The sequence below is a fragment of the Scyliorhinus torazame genome, chromosome 12, assembly GCF_047496885.1.
Source record: "Scyliorhinus torazame isolate Kashiwa2021f chromosome 12, sScyTor2.1, whole genome shotgun sequence".
In the NCBI taxonomy this organism is placed as follows: Eukaryota; Metazoa; Chordata; class Chondrichthyes; order Carcharhiniformes; family Scyliorhinidae; genus Scyliorhinus; species Scyliorhinus torazame.
In genome coordinates this window covers 75,422,773-75,448,406 of record NC_092718.1, presented here as the reverse complement: position 1 = coordinate 75,448,406, position 25,634 = coordinate 75,422,773, and the positions used below count along the sequence as shown (strand labels likewise).

At 56.7% G+C, this 25,634-nt stretch overlaps 1 protein-coding gene across 4 annotated transcripts in view; it reads right to left on the bottom strand.

Moving 5' to 3' along the window:
* LOC140386490 (histone-lysine N-methyltransferase 2B-like) overlaps window positions 1-25,634 on the bottom strand; it is a 310,024-nt gene that overhangs the window by 77,843 nt on the left and 206,547 nt on the right. For all 4 annotated transcript variants that reach the window (XM_072468882.1, XM_072468880.1, XM_072468881.1 and 1 more), the window contains exons 16-22: window positions 24,062-24,246; window positions 11,687-11,782; window positions 10,884-10,994; window positions 10,241-10,314; window positions 7,924-8,090; window positions 4,793-4,905; window positions 3,561-3,698 (exon numbers count right to left, since the gene is read on the bottom strand). In XM_072468882.1, the coding sequence (XP_072324983.1) occupies window positions 3,561-3,698; window positions 4,793-4,905; window positions 7,924-8,090; window positions 10,241-10,314; window positions 10,884-10,994; window positions 11,687-11,782; window positions 24,062-24,246 (884 nt within the window). The remainder of the gene's footprint in view (window positions 1-3,560; window positions 3,699-4,792; window positions 4,906-7,923; window positions 8,091-10,240; window positions 10,315-10,883; window positions 10,995-11,686; window positions 11,783-24,061; window positions 24,247-25,634) is intronic.

Genomic DNA, 25,634 nt, shown 5'->3' with positions numbered 1-25,634 from the left:
GCAGCTGATGGACTTCTTAAATGAGAAGTTCAGCCAGCAGAGGAGGGAAGCTCATGAGGACCAAACCAGGGTGGTAGAGCCACTCAAAGCAGGGATTGACCGTGTGGAGCAGAGGCTGGAGTCCCAGGGCCAGGTGATCCAGAAAGTGGAGGAGACGGTGGGGGAGCATAAGGAGCAGCTTACCTCGTTGGTGGCCAAGGTGGGGGGGGGGGGTGGAAGACCCAAAAGCGGCTGAAGGGGAAGATGGAGGATCTGGAGAACCGCTCCAGAAGACAAAACTTCCGGATCATGGGGATGCCTCGAAGGAGCGGAGGCCGGCATGTTTGTGGCCAATGCTGGAAAAGCTGATGGGGGAGGGGCCTTCAACCGGACAGCTGAGTGCCCAGGGCGCTGAAGGGGAGGCCGCAGGCGGGTGAGCCGCCGAGGGCGATAGTGCTACGGTTGCACCGTTTACTGGATAAGGGGAAGGTTCTGTGATCAGTGAGGTAGACGAGGAAGTGCACCTGGAAAGGGAATGAGCTGCGGATGTACCAGGGACTGGGCGCAAAACTGGCAAAGAGGAGGTCCAGGTTCAACCGGGTCAAGGCTGCTTTCTTCAGGAAGGGGGTGAAGTTTGGGGTGCTGTAACCGTCCGCCTCTGGGTAACTATCCAGAATCTGGAATATTATTTTGGCACAGCAGAGGAAGCGACAAAATGTTTGACAGGAGAAGTAGGACATTGAACTTTTGAGGAGGTGTGGTGTTGGGAGAGCTTTTTCTCCTTTGGAAAGTTCTGTTGGTCTTGGTGGCGGGTGCTGTGGGAGCATCAAGGTTGAGTGCACCTTTTTTGTGTTTCCTAGTTTCTGGAGGGAGTGTGAACGGCAGGGCGGGGCGGGGAACAGTAGGGGGGTAGGAAGCTTGGAGGCCTTTGGCGGGGTCCGCCAGGCTAGCTGGTCGGGCTAGTTAACAGGGGCACAGTGAGGGGCGGTCAGGAGGTTGGTGCAGGGGAGGAGGATGGGCTTGTTCTTTTGTTCGTGGGAGGGTGGGGTGCTGGCAAGGGTATGGTTGGTGTGGCACAGCACGAAACGGAGTGATTAAAAAAAAATTTAGAGTACCCAATTCTTTTATTTCCCAATTAAGCGGAAATTTAGCGTGGCCAATCCACCTACCCTGCACATCTTTGGGTTGTGACCCAGACAAGGGGAGAAACGGCACAGGATCGAACCATGTCCTCGGTGCTGTGAAGCAGCAGTGCTAACCACGCCCCGGGAAAGGGAGTGACCTCAGAGAGTGGGCCTGGCGGGTCACGTGACACGGTCCAAGGGCCGGCCCAAAAAGGGATATGGTTGGTCGACAGGGGGAGGGGGCGGGGAGCCACCAACCAGGCTGGTCCCGTGGAATATGAGGGGTCTGAATGGGCCGGTCAAACGGTCACGTGTGTTCACGCACTGAGGAGTCTGAAGGTGTACGTGGCTTTTTTACAAGAGACGCATTTAGGGGATCAGACAAGGCTGAGGACAGGATAGGTAAGGCAGGTGTTCCATTTGGGACTGGACATGAAGACAGTTCACAGAGGGCAGCTTTGCGAGCTCAGAGGACCTGGAGGAAGAATATGAGCTGCCCAGTGGGAATGGGTTTAGGTACATACAGGTCCGGGACTTTGTGAGGAGGGGGTGCCATCCTTTCCCACGTTGCCGCCTTCGGGGCTGCAGGATAAAGTGCTGTCGAGGGAGGGGGTAGGAGAGGGGAAAGTGTCCGAGGTTTACAAGTAGCTGATGGACTGGGAAGGAGCCCCGATAGGAAAGGTTAAACACGGAAGTGGGAGGAGGAGCTGGGGGGCGCATACAACGGGGCCAAGTATGAGTAGGTTCTTTGAGCGAGTAGAGGACAGGTGTGAATGATGCGTGGGAGGCCTGCGAACCACGTCCACATGTTTTGGGCATGTCCGAAACTCAAGGGGTTCTGGCAGGGGTTTGCGGACGTAATATCAGAGGTGTTGGGGGTGAAGGTGGCCCCGAGCCCAGAGGTAGCAATATTTGAGGTGTTGGAAGACACGGGAGTCCAGGGGGCGAGAGAGGCCGATATCTTGGCCGATAGCCCCGAGACGGATTCTACTTAGATGGAGGGACTCTGAGCTGCAGAAAGCGGCGGGGGGGGGGGGGCAAATGACCTGACAGAATTCCTGAGGTTGGAAAAGATCAAGTTCGCCCGGAGATGGAAGTCGTTTACGGACTTCTCTTTCTCTTCTTTTAAAAAAATTATCGTACCCAATTAATTTTTTTCAATTAAGGGGCAATTTAGCGTGGCCAATCCACCTACCCTGCACATTTTAGGGTTGTGGGGGCGAAACCCACGCAAACACGAGGAGACTGTGCAAACAGTGACCCAGAGCTGGGATCGAACCTGGGACCTCGGCGCCGTGAGGCAGCAATGCTAACCACTGCGCCACCATGCCGCCCTTTATTGACTTCTTTAAGGAGGACTGAGTTGCCAGCAGTGAGGAAAGTTTGGGGGGAGGGAGAGAGAAATAAGAGGCTTAAAATGGGTAAGGCAGGAGGGGAAGGGTAGGGGTGAGTGTAGGTGTTGGCTATTTATTATGTTGTACAATTTTACTTCTGCTCTTATTTGTTGTATATCTTAATGCCTTAATAAAATATATTTTTTTAAATCACTGAAAACAAGATGATCTGGGTCATCATAGTTGTGGGATCTTGCTGTGCAGAAACGGTTACCCTCATTCCTGTCATCACGACTGCGAGTTCACTTCAAAATGTACATCACCAGCTGTAATCGTGGAGTAGATTGGACCAATAATTTCCGGATTTCCGAAGAACGAGGGGCGATCTAATTGAAATGTATAAAATCCAACCCCCAACCCCCCACTACCACCTCTCCAGCTGCAGAGTCCAGAATGGAGGGTGGAGTCGTCACAAGTCCCAGGGTGATGAGTCGGCCTTTATAGGCTGAAACGAGGGGAATGGCTTCACTCTGAGGGTTATGAATCTACGGAATTCTCCAACACAAGAGAGCTGGGGATGTGCTCCCTCATCGAGTACGTTGAGATCAATGGATTTTTTTGGCACTGAGGGAGAAGGTGGGCAAGTGGGGTTGAGGCAGACACGAAAAGTCACAGTTGTTATCGAACGGGGGATGGGAGGGGTGGAAAGCAGGCTCGAGGGGCTGAAAGGTCTCCTCCTACAGATCTCTCTGATGGGCTTACATGCCAAGGTTGTGAACGGTGCCATCCAAATAGGAGCCTTGCTTCATAAACCACGGGGTGCCAGGGAGGGGGCTTTCCTGGATTCTGACCCGGCAACGGTGAAGGAATGGCTGGTATGTTTCTGCTTCGGGATGGCATGGGGGCCTCGGAGAGGGGAAGATCTCGCAGGCGGCGGTCTTCCATGTGGGTCTGCCGCTCTCACTGGCAGTGGGAGAGGGGGCACAGGTCGTCAAGGGTGCTGCCGGAGCTGCCTGGGCGGGTGCCGAGGGCTCGTCAACCCGACCTGGAGACAGATAGGGAGGGAGTAGACAAGACGCAGAAGCCCGGCAGCCACATGGTCTGTGCCCGGGTGCAGGCTCACCATCAGTTTCCCACGGCCCACCGCCATGTGCACGTTCTTCAGGGAACCGTCCCCTTCCTCGAAGACCTCAGCCGACCACAAGGCACAATTGACGTGTGTCCACTCGTTCTGGCCAATGTACAAGAGGCGTCCAGCATCCTGCAGGGAGAGAGACAATGAAGTGGTCAACCCATGTGGCAGGCAGTAACACTCATCATTTTGATATTGCTCCCTTCTTCACTGTAGCTTTACGGGTGATCCAAACGAGGGCTTTTAGAGATGATTTAAGGATTTGACAGGGTCAACAGAGAGAAACCATTTTCTCTGGTGGGTGGGAGTCCGGAGCAAGCACACGTGGGGGGAGGCAGCGGCGGCAGAAGCTTAAAATTGGAGGCTGGCCATTCAGAGGATGGCAGGAAGCGCTTTCTCACAGGAGGATGCCCATTCAACCCCATTGAGCCTTTTACACTGAAACTGGTGGAGGCCCATTCAGCCCCATTGAGCCTGTTACAGAGGAACAAGAGGAGGCCCATTCAGCCCCATCAAGCCTGTTACACTGAAACAGGAGGAGGCCCATTCAGCCCATCTCGAGCCTGTTGCTCCACTCTATCAGATCAAACTGCTGTGTGTCTTAACTCCACCTACGCATCGTGGCTCCCTGACCCTTAACCCCCTTACCCAACAAAAATATATCAATCTCAGTTTTGACCCCTCCCAACCTCGATGACTTATTTTTGGAGAGCATCCCAGAGTTCCACTGCCCTTTGTAAGTAAATCCAATTCTGGTTGGCACACACTTTGGGAAGGGTGTCAGGGCCTTGGAGAGGGTGCGCGGAGGAGATTTATTGGAACGTTCCCAGGGATGAGGGGACCTCAGTTTCATGTGGAGAGACTGGGATCATTCTCGTCAGAGCAGAGGTTATGGGGAGATTGAATCAAGACGTTCAAAATCATGATGGGGGGGGGGGGTTGGAGAAAGTGTTTCCAAACGGCAGGAAGCTCGGTGTTGTGATCAGGAAGGTGCTGCCTGAAAGGGTGGTGGAAGCAGATTCGATAGGAACTTTCAAAAGGGGGAGTTGCAGAACCACTGTAAGGGGGGGGTGAAAGAAGAACGGGAAGAGAGGGGGGGTGGAGGATGAGTCGGGGCTAATCAGATAGGTCTCTGAAAGAGCCAGCACAGGGACAATGGGCCAAACAGCCTTCTCCCAAACCAGGCAGTTTCACAATCCCCGCGCGACGCACACGAGACGTACGTTGAGCTTATCGTCGCCGTTCTTCAGACACAGGGCGCACTGTCGGCTGTCCTCGGGGTCATTCGCCGCGCCGATCTCCCAGATCCTGGCTCGGTTCTTACCTCCTCCCACACCTGCGACCAAAACACGGCAAAACCGTTAGGGAGGCGGAAGCCAGGCCCTCGCTCCCCGTTCCGAGCGTCAGAACGAGACCCCACTGAACCTCCTCCCCCCCCGGAGAAAAAACCTAGTCAGACCCTTTCAACGAGAGGGGCTGATGGTGGTTGAGTGGCAAGGTCACTGCGCTCGTAATCCAGAGGGCCGGGGCTCGGGGCGATGAACCTGGGTTCAAATCCCACCAGTTGGTGGAATTTAAATCTGATTTGTCAAATCTGGAATTACAAAAGTCAGGCTCAACAGGACTAGACAGAGTAGATTTAGAAAGAATGATCCCAATGGTGGTGGAGTCCAGAATCAGGGGTCATAGTTTGAGGATAACGAGTAAACCTTTTCGGACTGAGGAGAGGAGAAATTTCTTCACCCAGAGTGGTGAATCTGTGGAATTCACTACCACAGAAAGTAATTAAGGCCAAAACACTGCGTGTTTTCGAGAAGGAGATAGATAGAGCTCTTGGGGCTAAAGCGATCAAGGGATATGGGGCGAAGGTGGGATCAGGGTATTGAACGTGATAATCAGCCGTGCACGTAATGAATACCGGAGCAGGCTCGAAGGGCCGAATGGCCTCCTCCTGCTTCTGTTTTCTATGTACGTTTCGCCGTATGTCTCAGTAAACATGACACTGACTGTCATTTAAAAAAAAACTCATCTGGTTCACTCGCATCTTTCCTCGGTCTGTCCTCCAGATCCCCCCTCCCACACACAGCAATGCAGTCGACTCTTAAATGCTCCCGCCACCCCCACTCTGGAATGTTTGCAGCGAGATGCCCAGTTCAAGGGGTGACTAGGGATGAGCGACAAATGCTGTTATAAGGGTCCTTCCTGTTTATTCCCTTATTTTCCCTTTTCTTTTATTTGTTGTAATTTTTGATTCATGAGTGATTAATGGACATGTGTCTTTCAGTCAAGCTGGAGAGAGAATGAGGAGGATACCGGAGAGAGCACTCTGCTAGTTTGAACAGGAGCTTCAGACTTGCAGCAGCAGAAAGAGAGGAATGGGCTGGGACTCGGTTTGATTGATCGGCTGGGGGTCAATGAATTGGCCCAAAAGGCCTTGGTAGCAGATGGTGATTGGGTCCTGTCCCAGTGGAATAGTTTTCAGAGTCCCAAGGAGTTTTAATTTGACTCTTGGGCAGAAAGACAAGGACCTGCTCTTTTGCTCTCTCCTGAAAGCCTGCAAGTGCTGTGTTCTTGGAGCTGCAGAGAACCCAGATGAATGAATTGACATGAAAACAGTTACAAGCTGCAAGCAAAGACGAAGACTCTCTCTCCCTCAAGCCTGTGTGAGTGCTGTATTCTTGAAGTTGCAGAGAAGGACTTGGATGAATGTATCTACAGGAAAACATCGACTGAAAGCCAAGTTTGAACAGGAGTGAAGTGCTGGAAACACCAATCTAAAACAAAGACGCCTTCTCTTTTACTTATTGCTCCCCCTTCATTCCCTCTGTGTTTGTCTGTCTTGTGTGCATGTGTAGAGGGTGGCGTGCAAGTTAAAGTGGGGAATTAGAAATTGGATAATAGCTAACCAGTTGTATTTTCTGCATATTTCATTATAGTTCTTGTTATAAATAAACAGTAATCATGTTTCAACTTACAAACCGGGTGACTGTAATTATTAGTCAGACAAGGGCCAAAGACATCTGGTATTTTTCAAAGAATTATTCGTTAATTCACCTGTGCTGTGACTCTGGGTCAACTGGGGCTGGAGTTTACCATGCACTAGCTCAGGGTGTCGTAACACTTGCCAAGGAATAAAAGAAAAATAAGATCATGGCTGAGCCTCTCCCCCCACTCTCTCTCTTCGTACACCACAATTGAGCCTCACAATTGAGCCCCACTCAATGATGGAGAACCCCCAGCTCTCTGAGCTGGAGAAAACCAAAGATTCACAACCGCTGCCGAAAACCATCTCTAATCTGAAATTGTCGCCCCTCATTCTGAAACTGTGAAGCCCCCCCCCCTCACCCCCAACAGGCCACCAGCAGCTTCTCCTCCCTCCCGCCTGCCCCCATTTCTAACTTGCCCAGCCAGCGGGAACCATTTTCTCAGAACTCGCCCGGCTTAAATGTTTTCAATTAGACTGATTCCCGGGATGGCGGACTGATGTATGAGGGGAGATTGAATAGGTTAGAATTGCATTCGCTGGAGTTCAGAAGAATGAAGGGGTGGGGGGGCTCATAGAAACTTTCTAACAGGAAAGCACAGGGTAGGCTCAGGAATGGTGTTCCCAATGGTGGGGCTGCGGATATGGGGTAGACCATTTAGGACTGATGCGAGGAGAAATTTATTCACCCAGACAGTGGTGAGCCAATGGAATTAGTTACCACAGAATGTAGTTGAGGCCAAAACATTGTATGTTTACAAGAAGCAGTTAGATTGAGCACTTGGGGCAAAGGGAATTGAAGGTTGTGGGGGGGGTGGTAGGAGGCTGGATCAGGGTATTGAGTTGGATGATCAGCCATGATCATAATGAATGGCAGAGCAGGCTCAAGGGAGCTGAAAGGCCTCCTTCTGCTCCTAATTTCTACATTAACTCATTGTTCTAAACTCGGATGCATATAGGCCTAGTCCACTCCAAATTTGTAGGACAGTCCCCTCTTCCCTGGGAGAAGTCAATAAACATTGCACCTTCTACTCCTTCAAAACAGACCCTCACCCTTACGAAGGTACGAGAAACACACTCTAAATTATCACATTGATGTGCCTCCACAATGCACCTCATGACTCAGACCAGCACATGGAATGTGGTGGCACAACAAGATCCCACGAAGAGCAAGCTGTTGGTCTGGGAGAGGCCGGGCAGAGAGATCCCAGGGATAATTCTTTGCCCTTCTTCCGAAGGCGGTTGCGAGAACCGGTTTCTGCAGCGGCTGCCGGGCCACAGTGCCTGACTCTCATTCGTTCAAGCAGTGGCATGGCTCCCGTTTACAAGCTGTGTCGCTCGAACCCCTTTGCACAGCTCCTGCCCACTCACCCGCTGTCCGCTCCGTCCTGCCGCCCTGCGACCCTTCCTCCGCCGACGACACGTCCTGCTTGTTCCTCTGTTGGGAGTTCTGCAGCTGGGAGCTGTCACACTGCTCACGCCACAGTGCATAGCTGTGGTCAAGCGACGGAGGGGCAACAGCATTCGGGTGCACACCGCTGTGGGACCAGACAGACAAAAAGACGGGGTGAGAGAGTGAGCGACAAGGTGGGGGGAGGTGCCGGAGGGAGGAGGGGTGACGGGGAGGAGGAGAGCCGGAGAGAGGGTGCGACGAGAGGACAGAGAGTGGGGTTCGATGGAGAGGGGGGTTCGACGGAGAGAGGGGGCGACGGAGAGAGGAGGGTCCGACGGAGAGAGGGGGAGATGGAGAGAGGGGGCGACGGAGAGAGGGGGGGGCGACGGAGAGAGGGGGTGGCGATGGAGAGGGGGGGGGGGCGGCGGAGAGAGGGGGTCGGTGGAGAGAGAGAGGGGCGACGGAGAGAGAGAGGGTGCGACGGAGAGAGGGGGCGCGAGAGACGGGGGAGCGAGAGAAGGGGAGCGAGAGAAGGGGAGCGAGAGAAGGGGAGCGAGAGAAGGGGAGCGAGAGAAGGGGGAGCGAGAGAAGGGGGAGCGAGAGAAGGGGGAGCGAGAGAAGGGGAAGCGAGAGAAGGGGGAGCGAGAGAAGGGGGAGCGAGAGAAGAGGGAGAGAGCGAAGGGGCAGTGAGAGAAGGGGTAGCGAGAGAGACGGGGTAGCGAGAGAGACAAGGGGAGCGAGAGAGACGAGGGGAGCGAGAGGCGAGGGGAGAAGGGAGCGAGAGGCGAAGGGAGCGAGAGGCGAAGGGAGCGAGAGGCAAAGGGAGCGAGAGGCAAAGGGAGCGAGAGGCGTGGGGAGCGAGAGACGGGGGAATGAGAGACGGGGGAATGAGAGACGTGGGAATGAGAGAAGGCGTGAGTGAGAGATGGACGGAGTGAGAGACGGCGGGTGCGAGGGAGGAAAAAACAAAAACACATGTCACAGTACCGCTCGATCCAAGGCAAGTTCACAATTATAAATGGCCACGGACTCTGCAACAAGCGCCCTCCAAATCACCCGTACTCCTCCCCACAGCCCATTTGACTTTCTTTAGTGATGTTGATTGCAGGAGAAATATTGGCCCAAGGACGCAGGGGAGAACCACCTCACCCCCCGCTCTTCGGCCAGTCCATCACACGAACCTGCTCCCATCCATTGACTCCATCTACCCCATCCGCTGCCTGGGGAAGCGGGCAACATAATCAATGACCCCTCCCACCCAGCTTACTCACTCCACCAACTTCTTCCATCGGGCAGGAGATACAAAAGTCTGAGAACACACACGAACAAACTCAAAAACAGCTTCTTCCCCACTGTTACCAGACTCCTAAATGACCCTCTTATGGACTGACCTCATTAACACAACACCCCTGTATGCTTCATCCGATGCCGGTGCTTATCTAGTTACATTGTATATGTTGTGTTGCCCTTTTATGTATTTTCTTCTGTTCCCTTTTCTTCCATTGTACTTAATGATCTGTTGAGCTGCTCCTAGAAAAATACTTTTCACTGTACCTTGGTACGCGTGACAATAAACAAATCCAATCTTCTTCTAAATTGTTGCCCTGAGATATTTAACTTTCACTTGAGGGGGAAGATGGGGCAACGACTTTATGTTTCATTAGAAAGATGGCAACTGAGCAGCATGGTGGTGCAGTAGTTAGCGCTGCTGCCTCACGGCACCAAGGTCCCAGGTTCGATCCCGGCCCCGGGTCTCTGTCCGTGTGGCGTTAGCACATTCTCCCCGTGTTTGCATGGGTTTCGCCCCACGACCTGAAGATGTGCAGGGTATGAGGATTGGCCATGCTAAATAGCCCCTTAATTGGAAAAAATCAATTGGGTACTCTAAATTTATTTAAAAAAAAGAAAGATGGCACCTCTGACAGTGCTGCGCTCCCTCAGTACTGACCCTCTGACAGTGCAGCACTCCCTCAGTACTGACCCTCCGACAGTGCAGCACTCCCTCAGTACTGACCCTCTGACAGTGCAGCACTCCCTCAGTACTGACCCTCTGACAGTGCAGCACTCCCTCAGTACTGACCCTCTGACAGTGCAGCACTCCCTCAGTACTGACCCTCCGACAGTGCAGTGCTCCTGGTGTCGACTTGGATGTTGGGGGCTCACACCTCTGGAATGGAGAATAACTCCCAAGGCCATAACGTTAAGCAGATGAAGAATGGAATTGAGGGCGAGATTCCTGCAATGTTGAGTGTCAAATGGGTGACACAGTCAGTTTTGAGTCTGAGTTTTACTCACTTTGGTATGTTTCCCGATTCCTGCCAATACTTGGAGTCTTGCACCTTAAACCACGGGAAGATGCGATCCATTTGCTGTGATGGTGGAGGCAATGAGAGACCGGTTAGTTAATCATCAGCAGAGTGGGAGCTGCAGATTCAGGTCTGGGTGTCAGAGGGGTGGGGGAGCAGACCAGCCCTTCGTCAACATCGGCATGGCCAGCGGGTGGGCCCAATGGGAAACTTGGAGAGGCGAGGAGATCTGGAGCGAGGGGAGAAGCAGAGCCAGAACGAGTACAGAGGGGTTGAGGTGGATGACCAGCCATGACCACAATGAATAGCACAGCAGGCTTAAAGGGCTGAATGGCCTCCTCCGGCTCCTATGTTCTATATGCCAGTGGGAAGAACCGTACTGGGCGGACTAGCTGGGCGCACTGTGTGGAGGTCAGGCGTGGAACCCTATGAGTGGGTGGGGGGTGCTCGGAGCCTCACGGAGGGATGGGGAGCCTGGGGGGGGACGGGGACGTGGGGAGCACTTGGGAAGGGTGCCAGGAATTCTCGGGGGGGGGGGGGCTTCAGGAGGTGCAAGGGGCCCTCGGGGATTGCGGGGAGATCGTGGTTCAGGGGGCTGGGGGAAGAGTTGGATTCAGGAATGTAAGCATTACCTTCATAAAATAGGCCTTCGCCGATAAATTTGCTCTCCTGGTATCTGGGAACTCCAGCTCCTCATTGATGCTGCTCTGAATTATTCTCACCACATCATCGGAAAAATTCAACTGGGTACAAATATTAAGAGAAATTTACAACAGTGAACAAGGAAAACGTGAGGATTTTACTCTGAATCTAACCCCGTGCTATACCTGTCCTGGGACTGTTTGATAGGGACAGTGTAGAGGGAGCGGATAATTCAGAGCTGAAAGTTTGTGTTCCAGTCTTTAGCGTACACATATGGATCAAGGTGAACTGCTGATGTTGCCCTCAGCCCCGAGGAGTGAAGACTCAGACAAGCATCTCATTCAAGCATCACTTCAAAAATTGTGGAACTTTGCCTAAAGCACTGAGTGGGCCTGAGCTGGAGTTTTAAGGCATAATTCTGTACTGCGCACTAAGGGAAGATTGGGGACAGTAAGCGTGGGTGTTTCCCCAGATTGATTCTGTGGTTGAGAAACTCCACCTGCTATGTGTAACCAAGTTTGGAAGGAGAGAGGGATCTACTGAAGTTGTTTTATTTTTGGAGTGATCTACAGAAATTAGGCAGTGAGGTGGGGTAAGTTGGGCGTGTAGGGGTCTGGTGGAAAATTTTTTGCTCCTGCTTGAAAACGCCACGTCACAAAGGCCCTGCCTCAGGCGTGGCGAGTATCAGCTGGGATAGTCGGATTGGTGCCTGCGGATGTCAATACAAACCAACTCTCCCATGTTGAATCAGACCCCGTTAACAGTCGCATACCTCCCCTTGTCCCAGACTCACCACGGAGGAATATTTGCCATCCTCAAACTTGGTCTTCACCCCATCCAGGTCACAGGGGGCCCCAATGTCGAAGACGTCCAAATCGTCTTCACCGTACTGCGCGGCCGGAGGGAACGGACAGACAAAAGAAAGAATAGAGTTTGTACAGGGGTTTTTCAAAGCCTCACAAACTCCATTTGCAGCCGAGCAGTTCGGACTGAGTTATAGCAATCACCCAGCACAGGAGATGGCCATTTGGCCCATCACACACCGGCACACGCTCTCTCACACACCGCACCCTCTCCCTCACACACCGGCACCCTCTCCCTCACACACCGCACCCTCTCCCTCACACACCGGCATCCTCTCTCTCTCTCTCACACACCGGCACCCTCTCCCTCACACACCGGCACCCTCTCCCTCACACACCGACACCCTCTCCCTCACACACCGGCATCCTCTCTCTCTCTCTCTCTCTCACACACCGGCACCCTCTCCCTCACACACCGGCACCCCCTCCCTCACACACCGGCATCCTCTCTCTCTCTCTCTCTCCCACACACCGGCACGCTCTCTCTCACACACCGGCACCCTCTCCCTCACACACCGGCATCCTCTCTCTCTCTCTCTCTCCCACACACCGGCACCCTCTCTCTCACACACCGGCACCCTCTCTCTCTCTCACACACCGGCACGCTCTCTCTCACACACCGGCACGCTCTCTCTCACACACTGGCACCCTCTCTCTCTCTCACACACACTGGCACCCTCTCTCTCACACACACTGGCACCCCCTCTCTCACAGACACCGGCACCCTCTCTCTCTCACACACACACTGGCACCCTCCATCTCGCACACACCTCACCCTTTCTCTCACACTGGCACCCTCTCTCACACACACCGGCACCCTCTCTCACACACACCGGCACTCTCTCTCTCCCTCTCTCACACACACACTGGCACCCTCCATCTCGCACACACCTCACCCTTTCTCTCACACTGGCACCCTCTCTCGCACACACCGGCACCCTCTCTCTCACACACACCGGCACCCTCTCTCTCACACACCGGCACCCTCTCTCTCACACACACTGGCACCCTCTCTCGCACACACCGGCACCCTCTCTCTCACACACACTGGCACCCTCTCTCGCACACACCGGCACCCTCTCTCTCACACACACCGGCACCCTCTCTCTCACACACACTGGCACCCTCTCTCTCACACACACTGGCACCCCCTCTCTCACACACACCGGCACCCTCTCTCTCTCACACACACACTGGCACCCTCTCTCTCACACATACCAGCACCCTCTCACACACACACACCGGCACCCTCTCTCTCTCACACACACACCGGCACCCTCTCTCTCACACACCGGCACCCTCTCTCTCACACATACCAGCACCCTCTCACACACACACACCGGCACCCTCTCTCTCTCACACACACACCGGCACCCTCTCTCTCACACACCGGCACCCTCTCTCTCTCACACACACACTGGCACCCTCTCTCTCACACATACCAGCACCCTCTCACACACACACACCGGCACCCTCTCTCTCTCACACACACACCGGCACCCTCTCTCTCACACACACCGGCACCCTCTCTCTCTCACACACACACCGGCACCCTCTCTCTCTCACACACACACCGGCACCCTCTCTCTCTCACACACACACCGGCACCCTCTCTCTCACACACACCGGCACCCTCTCTCTCACACACACACACCGGCACCCTCTCTCTCACACACACCGGCACCCTCTCTCTCTCACACACACACCGGCACCCTCTCTCTCACACACACCGGCACCCTCTCTCTCACACACACACACCGGCACCCTCTCTCTCTCACACACACACCGGCACCCTCTCTCTCACACACCGGCACCCTCTCTCTCACACATACCAGCACCCCCTCACACACACACACCGGCACCCTCTCTCTCACACACCGGCACCCTCTCTCTCCTCTCCCATACCAGCACCCTCTCACACACACACCGGCACCCTCTCTCTCTCTCTCACACACTGGCACCCAATCTCTCTCTCACACACCGGCACCCTCTCTCTCTCACACACCGGCACCCTCCCTCTCTCATACACACACCGGCACCCTCTCTCTCACACACACTGGCTCCCTCTCTCTCTCACAGACACACTGGAACCCTCTCTCTCTCTCACACACCGGCACCCTCTCTCTCTCTCACACACACACACACACACCGGCACTCACTCTCTCTCTCAACACACACACACACCGGCACTCTCTCCCTCCCTCTCACACACCGGCACTCTCTCTCTCTCTCACACACCGGCACTCTCTCTCTCTCTCTCACACACACCGGCACCCTCTCTCTCTCTCACTCACACACCGGCACCCTCTCTCTCTCTCACACACCGGCACCCTCTCTCTCACTCACACACCGGCACCCTCTCTCTCACTCACACACCGGCACCCTCTCTCTCACTCTCACACACTGGCACACACTCTCTCTCTCACACACCGGCACCCTCTCTCTCTCACACACCGGCACCCTCTCCCTCTCTCCTACACACTGCACCCTCTCTCTCGCACACACCGCACCCTCTCTCTCACACACACCGGCACTCTCTCTCTCTCTCACACACTGGCACTCTCTCTCTCTCTCACACACCGGCACCCTCTCTCTCTCACACACCGGCACCCTCTCTCTCTCACTCACACACCGGCACTCTCTCTCTCTCTCTCTCACACACCGGCACCCTCTCTCTCACTCACACACCGGCACCCTCTCTCTCTCTCACACACCGGCACCCTCTCTCACTCACACACCGGCACCCTCTCTCTCTCACACACCGGCACTCTCTCTCTCTCTCTCACACACACCGGCACTCTCTCTCTCACTCACACACACCGGCACCCTCTCTCTCACACACACCGGCACTCTCTCTCTCTCTCACACACACCGGCACTCTCTCTCTCTCACACACCAGCACCCTCTCTCTCACTCACACACCGGCACTCTCTCTCTCTCTCACACACCGGCACTCTCTCTCTCACTCACACACCGGCACTCTCTCTCTCTCTCTCACTCACACACTGGCACCCTCTCTCTCTCTCACACACCGGCACTCTCTCTCTCTCTCTCACTCACACATCGGCACCCTCTCTCTCTCACACACCGGCACTCTCTCCCTCTCTCCTACACACCGCACCCTCTCTCTCACACACACCGGCACTCTCTCTCTCTCTCTCACACACCGGCACCCTCTCTCTCTCTCACACACCGGCACTCTCTCTCTCACTCACACACACCGGCACTCTCTCTCTCTCTCACTCACACACCGGCACCCTCTCTCTCTCTCACACACACCGGCACCCTCTCTCTCACTCACACACCGGCACTCTCTCTCTCTCTCTCTCTCTCACACACCGGCACCCCCTCTCTCTCACACACACCGGCACCCTCTCTCTCACACACACCGGCACTCTCTCACACACACACGGCTCCCTCTCTCTCTCACACACCGGCACCCTCTCTCTCTCACACACCGGCACTCTCTCTCTCTCTCACACACACCGGCACTCTCTCTCTCTCTCTCACTCATACACCGGCACCCTCTCTCACTCTCACACACTGGCACCCTCTCTCTCTCACACACACCGGCACCCCCTCTCTCTCTCACACACACCGGCACCCTCTCTCTCACTCACACACCGGCACTCTCTCTCTCTCTCTCACACACCGGCACCCCCTCTCTCTCACACACACCGGCACCCTCTCTCTCACACACACCGGCACTCTCTCACACACACACGGCTCCCTCTCTCTCTCACACACCGGCACCCTCTCACTCACACACACTGGCACCCTCTCTCTCACTCACACACACCGGCACTCTCTCTCTCTCTCTCACTCACACACCGGCACTCTCTCTCTCTCTCACACACACCGGCACTCTCTCTCTCACTCACACACCGGCACCCTCTCTCTCTCACACACCGGCACTCTCTCTCTCACTCACACACACTGGCACCCTCTCTCTCACTCACACACACCGGCACTCTCTCTCTCTCTCTCACACACACCGGCACCCTCTCTCTCTCACACACCGGCACTCTCTCTCTCACTCACACACACCGGCACTCTCTCTCTCTCTCACTCACACACCGGCACTCTCTCTCTCTCTCTCTCACACACCGGCACCCTCTCTCTCACTCACACACCGGCACCCTCTCTCTCTCACACACCGGCACTCTCTCTCTCTCACACACACCGGCACTCTCTCTCTCTCTCTCACTCACACACCGGCACCCTCTCTCTCTCACACACACCGGCACTCTCTCTCTCTCTCTCACTCACACACCGGCACTCTCTCTCTCTCTCTCACTCACACACCGGCACTCTCTCTCTCTCTCTCACTCATACACCGGCACTCTCTCGCTCTCTCTCACACAACGGCACCCTCTCTCTCTCTCACACACCGGCACTCTCTCTCTCACACACACCGGCACCCTCTCTCTCTCTCACACACCGGCACCCTCTCTCTCTCACACACACCGGCACCCCCTCTCTCTCACACACACCGGCACCCTCTCTCTCTCTCACACACACCGGCACCCTCTCTCTCACTCACACACCGGCACACACTCTCTCTCTCACACACCGGCACCCTCTCTCTCACACACCGGCACCCTCTCTCTCACACACCGGCACCCTCGCTCTCTCACACACACCGGCACCCTCTCTCTCTCACACACACCGGCACTCTCTCTCTCACTCACACACACCGGCACCCTCTCTCTCACTCACACACCGGCACACACTCTCTCACTCACACACCGGCACACACTCTCTCTCTCACACACACCGGCACCCTCTCTCTCACTCACACACCGGCACACACTCTCTCTCTCACACACCGGCACCCTCTCTCTCACACACCGGCACCCTCGCTCTCTCACACACACCGGCACCCTCTCTCTCTCTCACACACCGGCACCCTCTCTCTCTCACACACCGGCACCCCCTCTCTCTCACACACACACTGGCACCCTCTCTCTCACTCACACACCGGCACCCCCTCTCTCTCACACACACACTGGCACCCTCTCTCTCACTCACACACCGGCACCCCCTCTCTCTCACACACACCGGCACTCTCTCTCTCTCTCACACACACACTGGCACCCTCTCTCTCACTCACACACCGGCACTCTCTCTCTCTCTCACACACACACTGGCACCCTCTCTCTCACTCACACACCGGCACCCTCTCTCTCTCACACACTGGCACCCTCTCTCTCTCTCACACACCGGCACTCTCTCTCTCACTCACACACCGGCACCCCCTCTCTCTCTCACACACACCGGCACCCTCTCTCTCACTCATACACCGGCACACACTCTCTCTCTCACACACCGGCACCCTCTCTCTCTCTCACACACCGGCACCCTCTCTCTCACACACACCGGCACCCTCTCTCTCTCACACACACCGGCACCCTCTCTCTCACACACACACCGGCACCCTCTCTCTCACACACACCGGCACTCTCTCTCTCTCACACACCGGCACCCTCTCTCTCACTCACACACCGGCACCCTCTCTCTCACTCATACACCGGCACCCTCTCTCTCTCACACACCGGCACCCTCTCTCTCTCACACACACCGGCACCCTCTCTCTCTCTCACACACCGGCACCCTCTCTCTCTCTCACACACACCGGCACCCTCTCTCTCACACACACCGGCACTCTCTCTCTCTCTCACACACACCGGCACTCTCTCTCTCTCTCACACACACCGGCACTCTCTCTCTCTCTCACACACACCGGCACTCTCTCTCTCTCTCACACACACCGGCACTCTCTCTCTCTCTCTCACTCACACACTGGCACCCTCTCTCTCACATACACCGGCACCCTCTCTCTCACTCACACACCGGCACCCTCGCTCTCTCTCACACACCGGCATTCTCTCTTTCTCTCACACACACCGGCACCCTCGCTCTCTCTCACACACCGGCACTCTCTCCCTCTCTCCTCCACACCGCACCCTCTCTCTCGCACACACCGCACCCTCTCTCTCACACACACCGGCACTCTCTCCCTCTCTCCTACACACCGCACCCTCTCTCTCTCACACACCGCACCCTCTCTCTCGCACACACCGGCACTCTCTTCCTCTCTCCTACACACCGCACCCTCTCTCTCGCACACACCGCACCCTCTCTCACACACACACCGGCACTCTCTCCCTTTCTCCTACCCACCGCACCCTCTCTCTCACACACACCGGCACTCTCTCCCTCTCTCCTACACACCGCACCCTCTCTCTCACACACACCGGCACTCTCTCCCTCTCTCCTACACACCGCACCCTCTCTCTCACACACACCGGCACTCTCTCTCTCTCTCCTACACACCGCACCCTCTCTCTCGCACACACCGCACCATCTCTCTCACACACCGGCACTCTCTCTCTTACACACCGCACCCTCTCTCTCGCACACACCGCACCATCTCTCTCACACACACCGGCACTCTCTCCCTCTCTCCTACACACCGCACTCTCTCTCTCGCACACACCGGCACTCTCTCCCTCTCTCCTACACACCGCACCCTCTCTCTCGCACACACCGCACCCTCTCTCTCGCACACACCGGCACTCTCTCCCTCTCTCCTACACACCGCACTCTCTCTCTCACACACACCGGCACCATCTCTCTCTCACACACACCGGAACACACTTTCTCACACACACCGGCACTCTCTCTCTCTCTCTCTCCTACACACCGCACCCACTATCTCGCACACACGGCTCCCTCTCTCTCACACACACACTGACACCCTTTCTCTCTCACACACCGCACCCTCTCTCTCACTTGATTTAGCACACTGGGCTAAATCGCTGGCTTTGAAAGCAGACCAAGGCAGGCCAGCAGCACGGTTCAATTCCTGTACCAGCGTCCCTGAACAGGCGCCGGAATGTGGCGACTAGGGGCTTTTCACAGTAACTTCATTTGAATCCTACTTGTGACAATAAGCGATTTTCATTTTCATTTTCATTTCACACACACAGGCACCCTCTCTCTCTCTCACACACCGGCTCCCTCTCTCTCAACACACACCGGCACCCTCTCTCTCTCACACACTGGCACCCCCTCTCTCTCTCACACACACACACACTCTCTCTCTCTCTCTCTCTCTCACACACCGGCTCCCTCTCTCTCTCACACACCGGCACCCTCACTCTCACACACCGGCACCCTCTCTCTCTCACACACCGGCACCCTCTCTCTCTCACACACACCGGCTCCCTCTCTCTCTCACACACCGGCACCCTCTCTCTCTCACACACCGGCACCCTCACTCTCACACACCGGCACCCTCTCTCTCTCACACACCGGCACCCTCTCTCTCTCACACACCGGCACCCTCTCTCTCTCACAACCCGGCTCTCTCTCTCTCAACACACACCGGCACCCTCTCTCTCTCTCACACACACACTGGCACCCTCTCTCTCTCTCACACACCGGCACCCTCTCTCTCTCTCTCTCACACACCGGCACACTTTCTCTCGCACACACCGGCACTCTCTCTCTCTCACACACACACTGGCACCCTCTCTCTCTCTCACAACCCGGCTCCCTCTCTCTCTCTCACACACACCGGCACCCTCTCTCTCTCACAACCCGGCTCCCTCTCTCTCAACACACACCGGCACACTTTCTCTCGCACACACCGGCACTCTCTCTCTCTCACACACACACTGGCACCCTCTCTCTCTCTCACAACCCGGCTCCCTCTCTCTCTCTCACACACTGGCACCCTCTCTCTCTCTCACAACCCGGCTCTCTCTCTCTCAACACACACCGGCACCCTCTCTCTCTCACACACACACCGGCACCCTCTCTCTCACTCACACACCGGCTCCCTCTCTCTCTCACACACCGGCACCCTCTCTCTCTCTCACGCACCGGCACACACTCTCTCTCTCACACACCGGCACACACTCTCTCTCTCACACACCGGCACCCTCTCTCTCAACACACACCGGCTCCCTCTCTCTCACTCACACACCGGCACCCTCTCTCACTCACACACCGGCACACACTCTCTCTCTCACACACCGGCACCCTCTCTCTCAACACACACCGGCTCCCTCTCTCTCACTCACACACCGGCTCCCTCTCTCTCTCACACACCGGCACACTCTCTCTCTCACACACCGGCACCCTCTCTCTCTCTCACACACTGGCACCCTCTCTCTCTCTCACACACCGGCTCCCTCTCTCTCTCACACACACACTGGCACCCTCTCTCTCTCTCACACACCGGCTCCCTCTCTCTCAACACACACCGGCACCCCCTCTCTCTCACACACACCGGCTCCCCCTCTCTCACACACACCGGCACTCTCTCTCTCACACACACCGGCTCCCCCTCTCTCTCACAAACTGGCACCCTCTCTCCCTTGCTCTCACACACGGCTCCCTCTCTCTCATACACACACCGGCTCCCTCTCTCTCACACACCGGCACTCTCTCTCTCTCACACACCGGCACCCTCTCTCTCTCACACACTGGCACCCCCTCTCTCTCTCTCTCTCTCACACACCGGCACCCTCTCTCTCTCTCACACACTGGCACCCTCTCTCTCTCACACACACACCGGCTCCCCCTCTCTCTCTCACACTGGCACTCTCTCTCTCTCACACACCGGCACTCTCTCTCTCACACACTGGCACCCCCCCTCTCTCTCTCTCTCACACACCGGCACTCCCTCTCTCTCATACACACACCGGCTCCCCCTCTCTCTCTCACACACCGGCACTCTCTCTCTCTCACACACCGCACCCTCTCTCTCTCACATTCTCAGCCGCTCACATTCTCTGTCCGCCGCTCACACTCTCTGTCTGCCGCTCACACTCTCTGTCCGCCGCCCATACTCTCTGTCCGCCGCCCATACTCTCTGTCCGCTGCTCACACTCTCTGTCCGCCGCTCACACTCTCTGTCCGCCGCTCACACTCTCTGTCCGCCGCTCACACTCTCTGTCCGCCGCTCACACTCTCTGTCCGCCGCTCACACTCTCTGTCCGCCGCTCACACTCTCTGTCCGACGCCCACACTCTCTGTCCGACGCCCACACTCTCTGTCCGACGCTCACACTCTCTGTCCGACGCTCACACTCTCTGTCCGCCGCTCACACTCTCTGTCCGCCGCTCACACTCTCTGTCCGCCGCTCACACTCTCTGTCCGCCGCTCACACTCTCTGTCCGACGCCCACACTCTCTGTCCGCCGCTCACACACTGTCCGCCGCTCACATTCTCTGTCCGCCGCTCACACTCTCTGTCCGACGCTCACACTCTCTGTCCGCCGCTCACACTCTCTGTCCGCCGCTCACACTCTCTGTCCGACGCCCACACTCTCTGTCCGACGCCCACACTCTCTGTCCGGCGCCCACACTCTCTGTCCGACGCCCACACTCTCTGTCCGCCGCCCACACTCTCTGTCCGCCGCCCACACTCTCTGTCCGACGCCCACACTCTCTGTCCGACGCCCACACTCTCTGTCCGACGCCCACATGCCCCGCCCGCCGCCCACACTCTGTCCGCCCACACGCTCTGTCCGCCGCCCACTCTCTGTCCGCCGCCCACACTCGCGTCCGCCGCTCACTCTCTGTCCGCCGCTCACTCTCTGTCCGCTGCCCACACACTCTGTCCGCCGCTCACACTCTCTGTCCGCCGCTCACACTCTCTGTCCGGCGCCCACACTCTCTGTCCGGCGCCCACACTCTCTGTCCGCCGCCCACACTCTCTGTCCGCCGCCCACACTCTCTGTCCGCCGCCCACACTCCCCGTCCGCTGCCCGCCGCTCACACTCTGTCCGCCCACACGCTCTGTACGCCGCTCACACTCTCTCCGCCCACACGCTCTGTCCGCCCACACGCTCTGTCCGCCGCTCACACTCTCTCTCCGCCGCCCACACTCGCGTCCGCCGCTCACACTCTCTGTCCGCCGCTCACACTCTCTGTCCGCCGCTCACACTCGCGTCCGCCGCTCACACTCTCTGTCCGCCGCCCACACTCCCCGTCCGCTGCCCGCCGCTCACACTCTGTCCGCCCACACGCTCTGTACGCCGCTCACACTCTCTCCGCCCACACGCTCTGTCCGCTCACACTCTCTGTCCGCCGCCCATACTCTCTGTCCGCCGCCCACACTCTCTGTCCGACGCCCACACTCTCTGTCCGACGCCCACACTCTCTGTCCGGCGCCCACACTCTCTGTCCGCCGCCCACACTCTCTGTCCGCCGCCCACACTCTCTGTCCGCCGCCCACACTCTCTGTCCGCCGCCCGCCGCTCACACTCTGTCCGCCCACACGCTCACACTCTCTCCGCCCACACGCTCTGTCCTCCCACACGCTCTGTCCGCCGCTCACACTCTCTCTCCGCCGCCCACACTCTCTGTCCGCCGCTCACACTCGCGTCCGCCGCTCACACTCTCTGTCCGCCGCTCACACTCTCTGTCCGCCGCTCACACTCGCGTCCGCCGCTCACACTCTCTGTCCGCCGCTCACACTTTCTGTCCGCCGCTCACACTCGCGTCCGCCGCTCACACTCTCTGTCCGCTGCTCACACTCTCTGTCCGCCGCTCACACTCGCGTCCGCCGCTCACACTCTCTGTCCGCCGCTCACACTCGCGTCCGCCGCTCACACTCTCTGTCTGCCGCTCACACTCTCTGTCCGCCGCTCACACTCTCTGTCCGCCGCTCACACTCTCTGTCCGCCGCTCACACTCTCTGTCCGCCGCCCACACTCTCTGTCCGCCGCCCACACTCTCTGTCCGCCGCCCACACTCCCCGTCCGCTGCCCGCCGCTCACACTCTGTCCGCCCATACTCTCTGTCCGCCGCTCACACTCGCGTCCGCCGCTCACTCTCTGTCCGCCGCTCACACTCTCTGTCCGCTGCCCACACACTCTGTCCGCCGCTCACACACTCTCTGTCCGACGTTCACACTCTCTGTCCGCCGCCCACACTCTCTGTCCGCCGCTCACACTCTCATCCGCCGCTCACACTCTCGTCCGCCGCTCTCACACTCGTCCGCCTCTCTCACACTCTGTCCGCCGCTCACTCTCTGTCCACTCACACTCTCTGTCCGCCGCTCACTCTCTGTCCACTCACACTCTCTGACCGCCGCTCACTCTCTGTCCGCTCACACTCTCTGTTGCTCACACACACACACACGTGCTCTCACACGCCTCACAGGTTAATAGTAACGGCTCACCACAACTTCACAAGGAGCAACTACAGCTCATCAGGAAGAGCCAGCCTTACAAAAACAGCCCGAATTCATGAAGAGAGAGTTGGAGAAAGAGAGAGACAGAGAAGTGAGAGGGAGAGATAGAGCTAGAGAGGGAGAGAGCGAGAGGGAGAGAGAAATAGATTGAGAGGGAGAGAGAGAGGGAGAGACCGGCAGAGAAAGAGAGGTTGAGAGGTTTAGGAAGAAATTCCAGGCCTTTGGGCCCTTGGGCAGTTGAAGGCACGGTCGCCAATGGCAGAGCAATAGTAATTAGGCGATCCTCAAGAGGCCGAAATTGGAGGAGCGCAGAGATCTCGGAGGGCTGCAGGAGGTTACAGGGATAGGGAAAGTTGTAGGGATCGGAGGAGGTTACAGAGATAGGGAGTGTTGTGGGGGCTGGAGGAGGTTACAGTGATAGGAAGGGTTGTGGGGGCTGGAAGAGGTTACAGAGACAGGGAGGGTTGTAGGTGCAGGAGGAGGTTAAAGTGATAAGAGAGGGTTGTAGAGGATGGAGGAGGTTACACAGGAAAGGAGGGTTGTAGTGGCTGCAGGAGGTTGCAGAGATCGGGAGTGTTGCAGGGGCTGGAAAAGGTTACAGAGAAAGGGAGTGGTGTAGGAGCTGGAGGAGGTGACAGGCACAGGGCTGCATAGTAGCTGAAGAAGGTCAAAAAGATAGGGAGAAGTATAGAGATTAGAGGAGGTTACATCTGGATTGACCAAAGAGAGGGAGGCAGGGAATGAGGGAGCGAGAGGCAGAGAGAGGAGGGAGGGAGATAGAGTGGGGGGGGAGGGAGGATGGGAGAGAGGGAGGCTGGGAGAGGGAGGATGGGAGCATTGGAGGAAGGGAGCATGGGAGGGAGTGAGGGAGCATGGAAGGGGGGAGGGAGCATGGGAGGGAGGGAGGGAGGGAGCATGGGAGGGAGGGAGCATGGAAGGGCGGGAGGGAGCATGGTAGGGAAGGAGGAATGAGGATTTCAGGATCAAAGTCTCAGAGGATTACACTCTCAGTGAGGCTGGCAGTCTGGAGCGAGGCAGAACGGTGGAGCGGCACTCGTTTCACTAATTTTGGTTGGTGTCCTGCGTGGTCTTACCTCCTTGTGCTTGAGAAGATGTGAGGTCAGTCGCGACGTCACCAATCCCGTCAGCACCTGCTTGAGGCCGGAGAGCAGCTCACTGGTGACCACTTCTTGCCACTCCGCAGCATTGCCCTCCATACAGGGCAGGCACGTGTACACGATGTTGTCAGGCAGGTTTGACAAGATCTCATACATCTCATCTGGAAAGGCCACAAACAGACCAACAATGAAACAGAACAGGGTGGAGTAAGGACCGACAAAATTGAGAGAAAGACGCATTCTAATCATTCTCAGTACGCAAGAGGCCATTTGGCCCATGGTGTCTGTGCTGGCTCTTTGAAAGGTCTATCCAATTAGTCCACACACTCCGCCCTGCTCATTCTCCCCCACATTCCTGCAAATTTCCCCCTTCCACTACTTCTCCAGTTGACCCTTTTGAAAGTTCCTGTTGAATCTGCTTCCACCGCCCTTTCAGGCAGCACCTTCCAGATCACAACAACTCGCTGTGTGTGAAATAAAACTTCTCATCTCCCCGCCCCTCAGATTCTTCTCCCGATTCTCTTCAATTTGTGTCCCCTCTGGTTACCGAGCCTCCTGCCGCTGGATAAATCTTTCTCCTTATCGGCTCTGTCCAAACCCCCCCCCATACCTCGTGATTCTGAACGTATCGATTCAATTTCCTCCTTAACCGTCTCAGCTCAGAGGACAACGATCCCAGCTTCTCCCATTCTTTCCGCATTAACTGACGTTCCCTCATCCCCGGGACCATTCCGGTAAATCTCCCTTCGTCCCTTTGCCTCCTGCGTGGTGCCCTACATTGGGGCCGGGCTGAGCAGGTGATTTAGAAAATGGGCATGACTAGAATTTCCTTGGCCCCTGAAAGCCAGGAGTGCAACGCCACTCAAACGACACCTGGCCAAACATTGGCCAATCTGCTTGTTTTAAACCTTTCACTCAGGTTTCCTGCGAGGGGATGAATGGACATCGGCTTCAATGGAACAGCATCGAACTGGAGCGCCCTCCCCTGCCACCTGGACTCCAGCTTACCAGACCAGTAGATCCCAAATTAGAGTCTCTGGTGTTTCCGAATAACTCAACGTTGAATCGGGGCCCACCTGCTCCGCAAAGGCTTCCTTCCGACCCGCCGTCTGAAACCACATCACCACATGTGCTTCCATTCTTTTCTCCCTCATGCATTTATTCAGATTCCACCCACACTCCTGCCCCCACCACGCCCTGAAAGGCCAGACGAGGCAGAGGTTGGACAAGGTCGGAATGGATGACTGCAATATGGCAGAGGTTCTGGCGATTCACCTGAAGGCCGCTTTCCTCTCCGCCAAGGGTGCCCGGGCAGCTGAGCATTTGTTGCCGCTACACTGTCGAAGGGCACGCAGTCCAGGGGCAGAGTCCCTTTTCCAGTGAGTGGAACCAGCCACCCTTTGGCAGACAGAGAGAGAGCGAGGGGGGGGGGGGGGGGGGGGGGGGGGGGGGGGGGGGATTGGGGTGGGGTGGGGATTGGTGGGGGGGGGGGGGGGAATTGGGGGTCGAGACAACTGGATTGCGCGGTGCCCGTGCCTCTTCACCACTC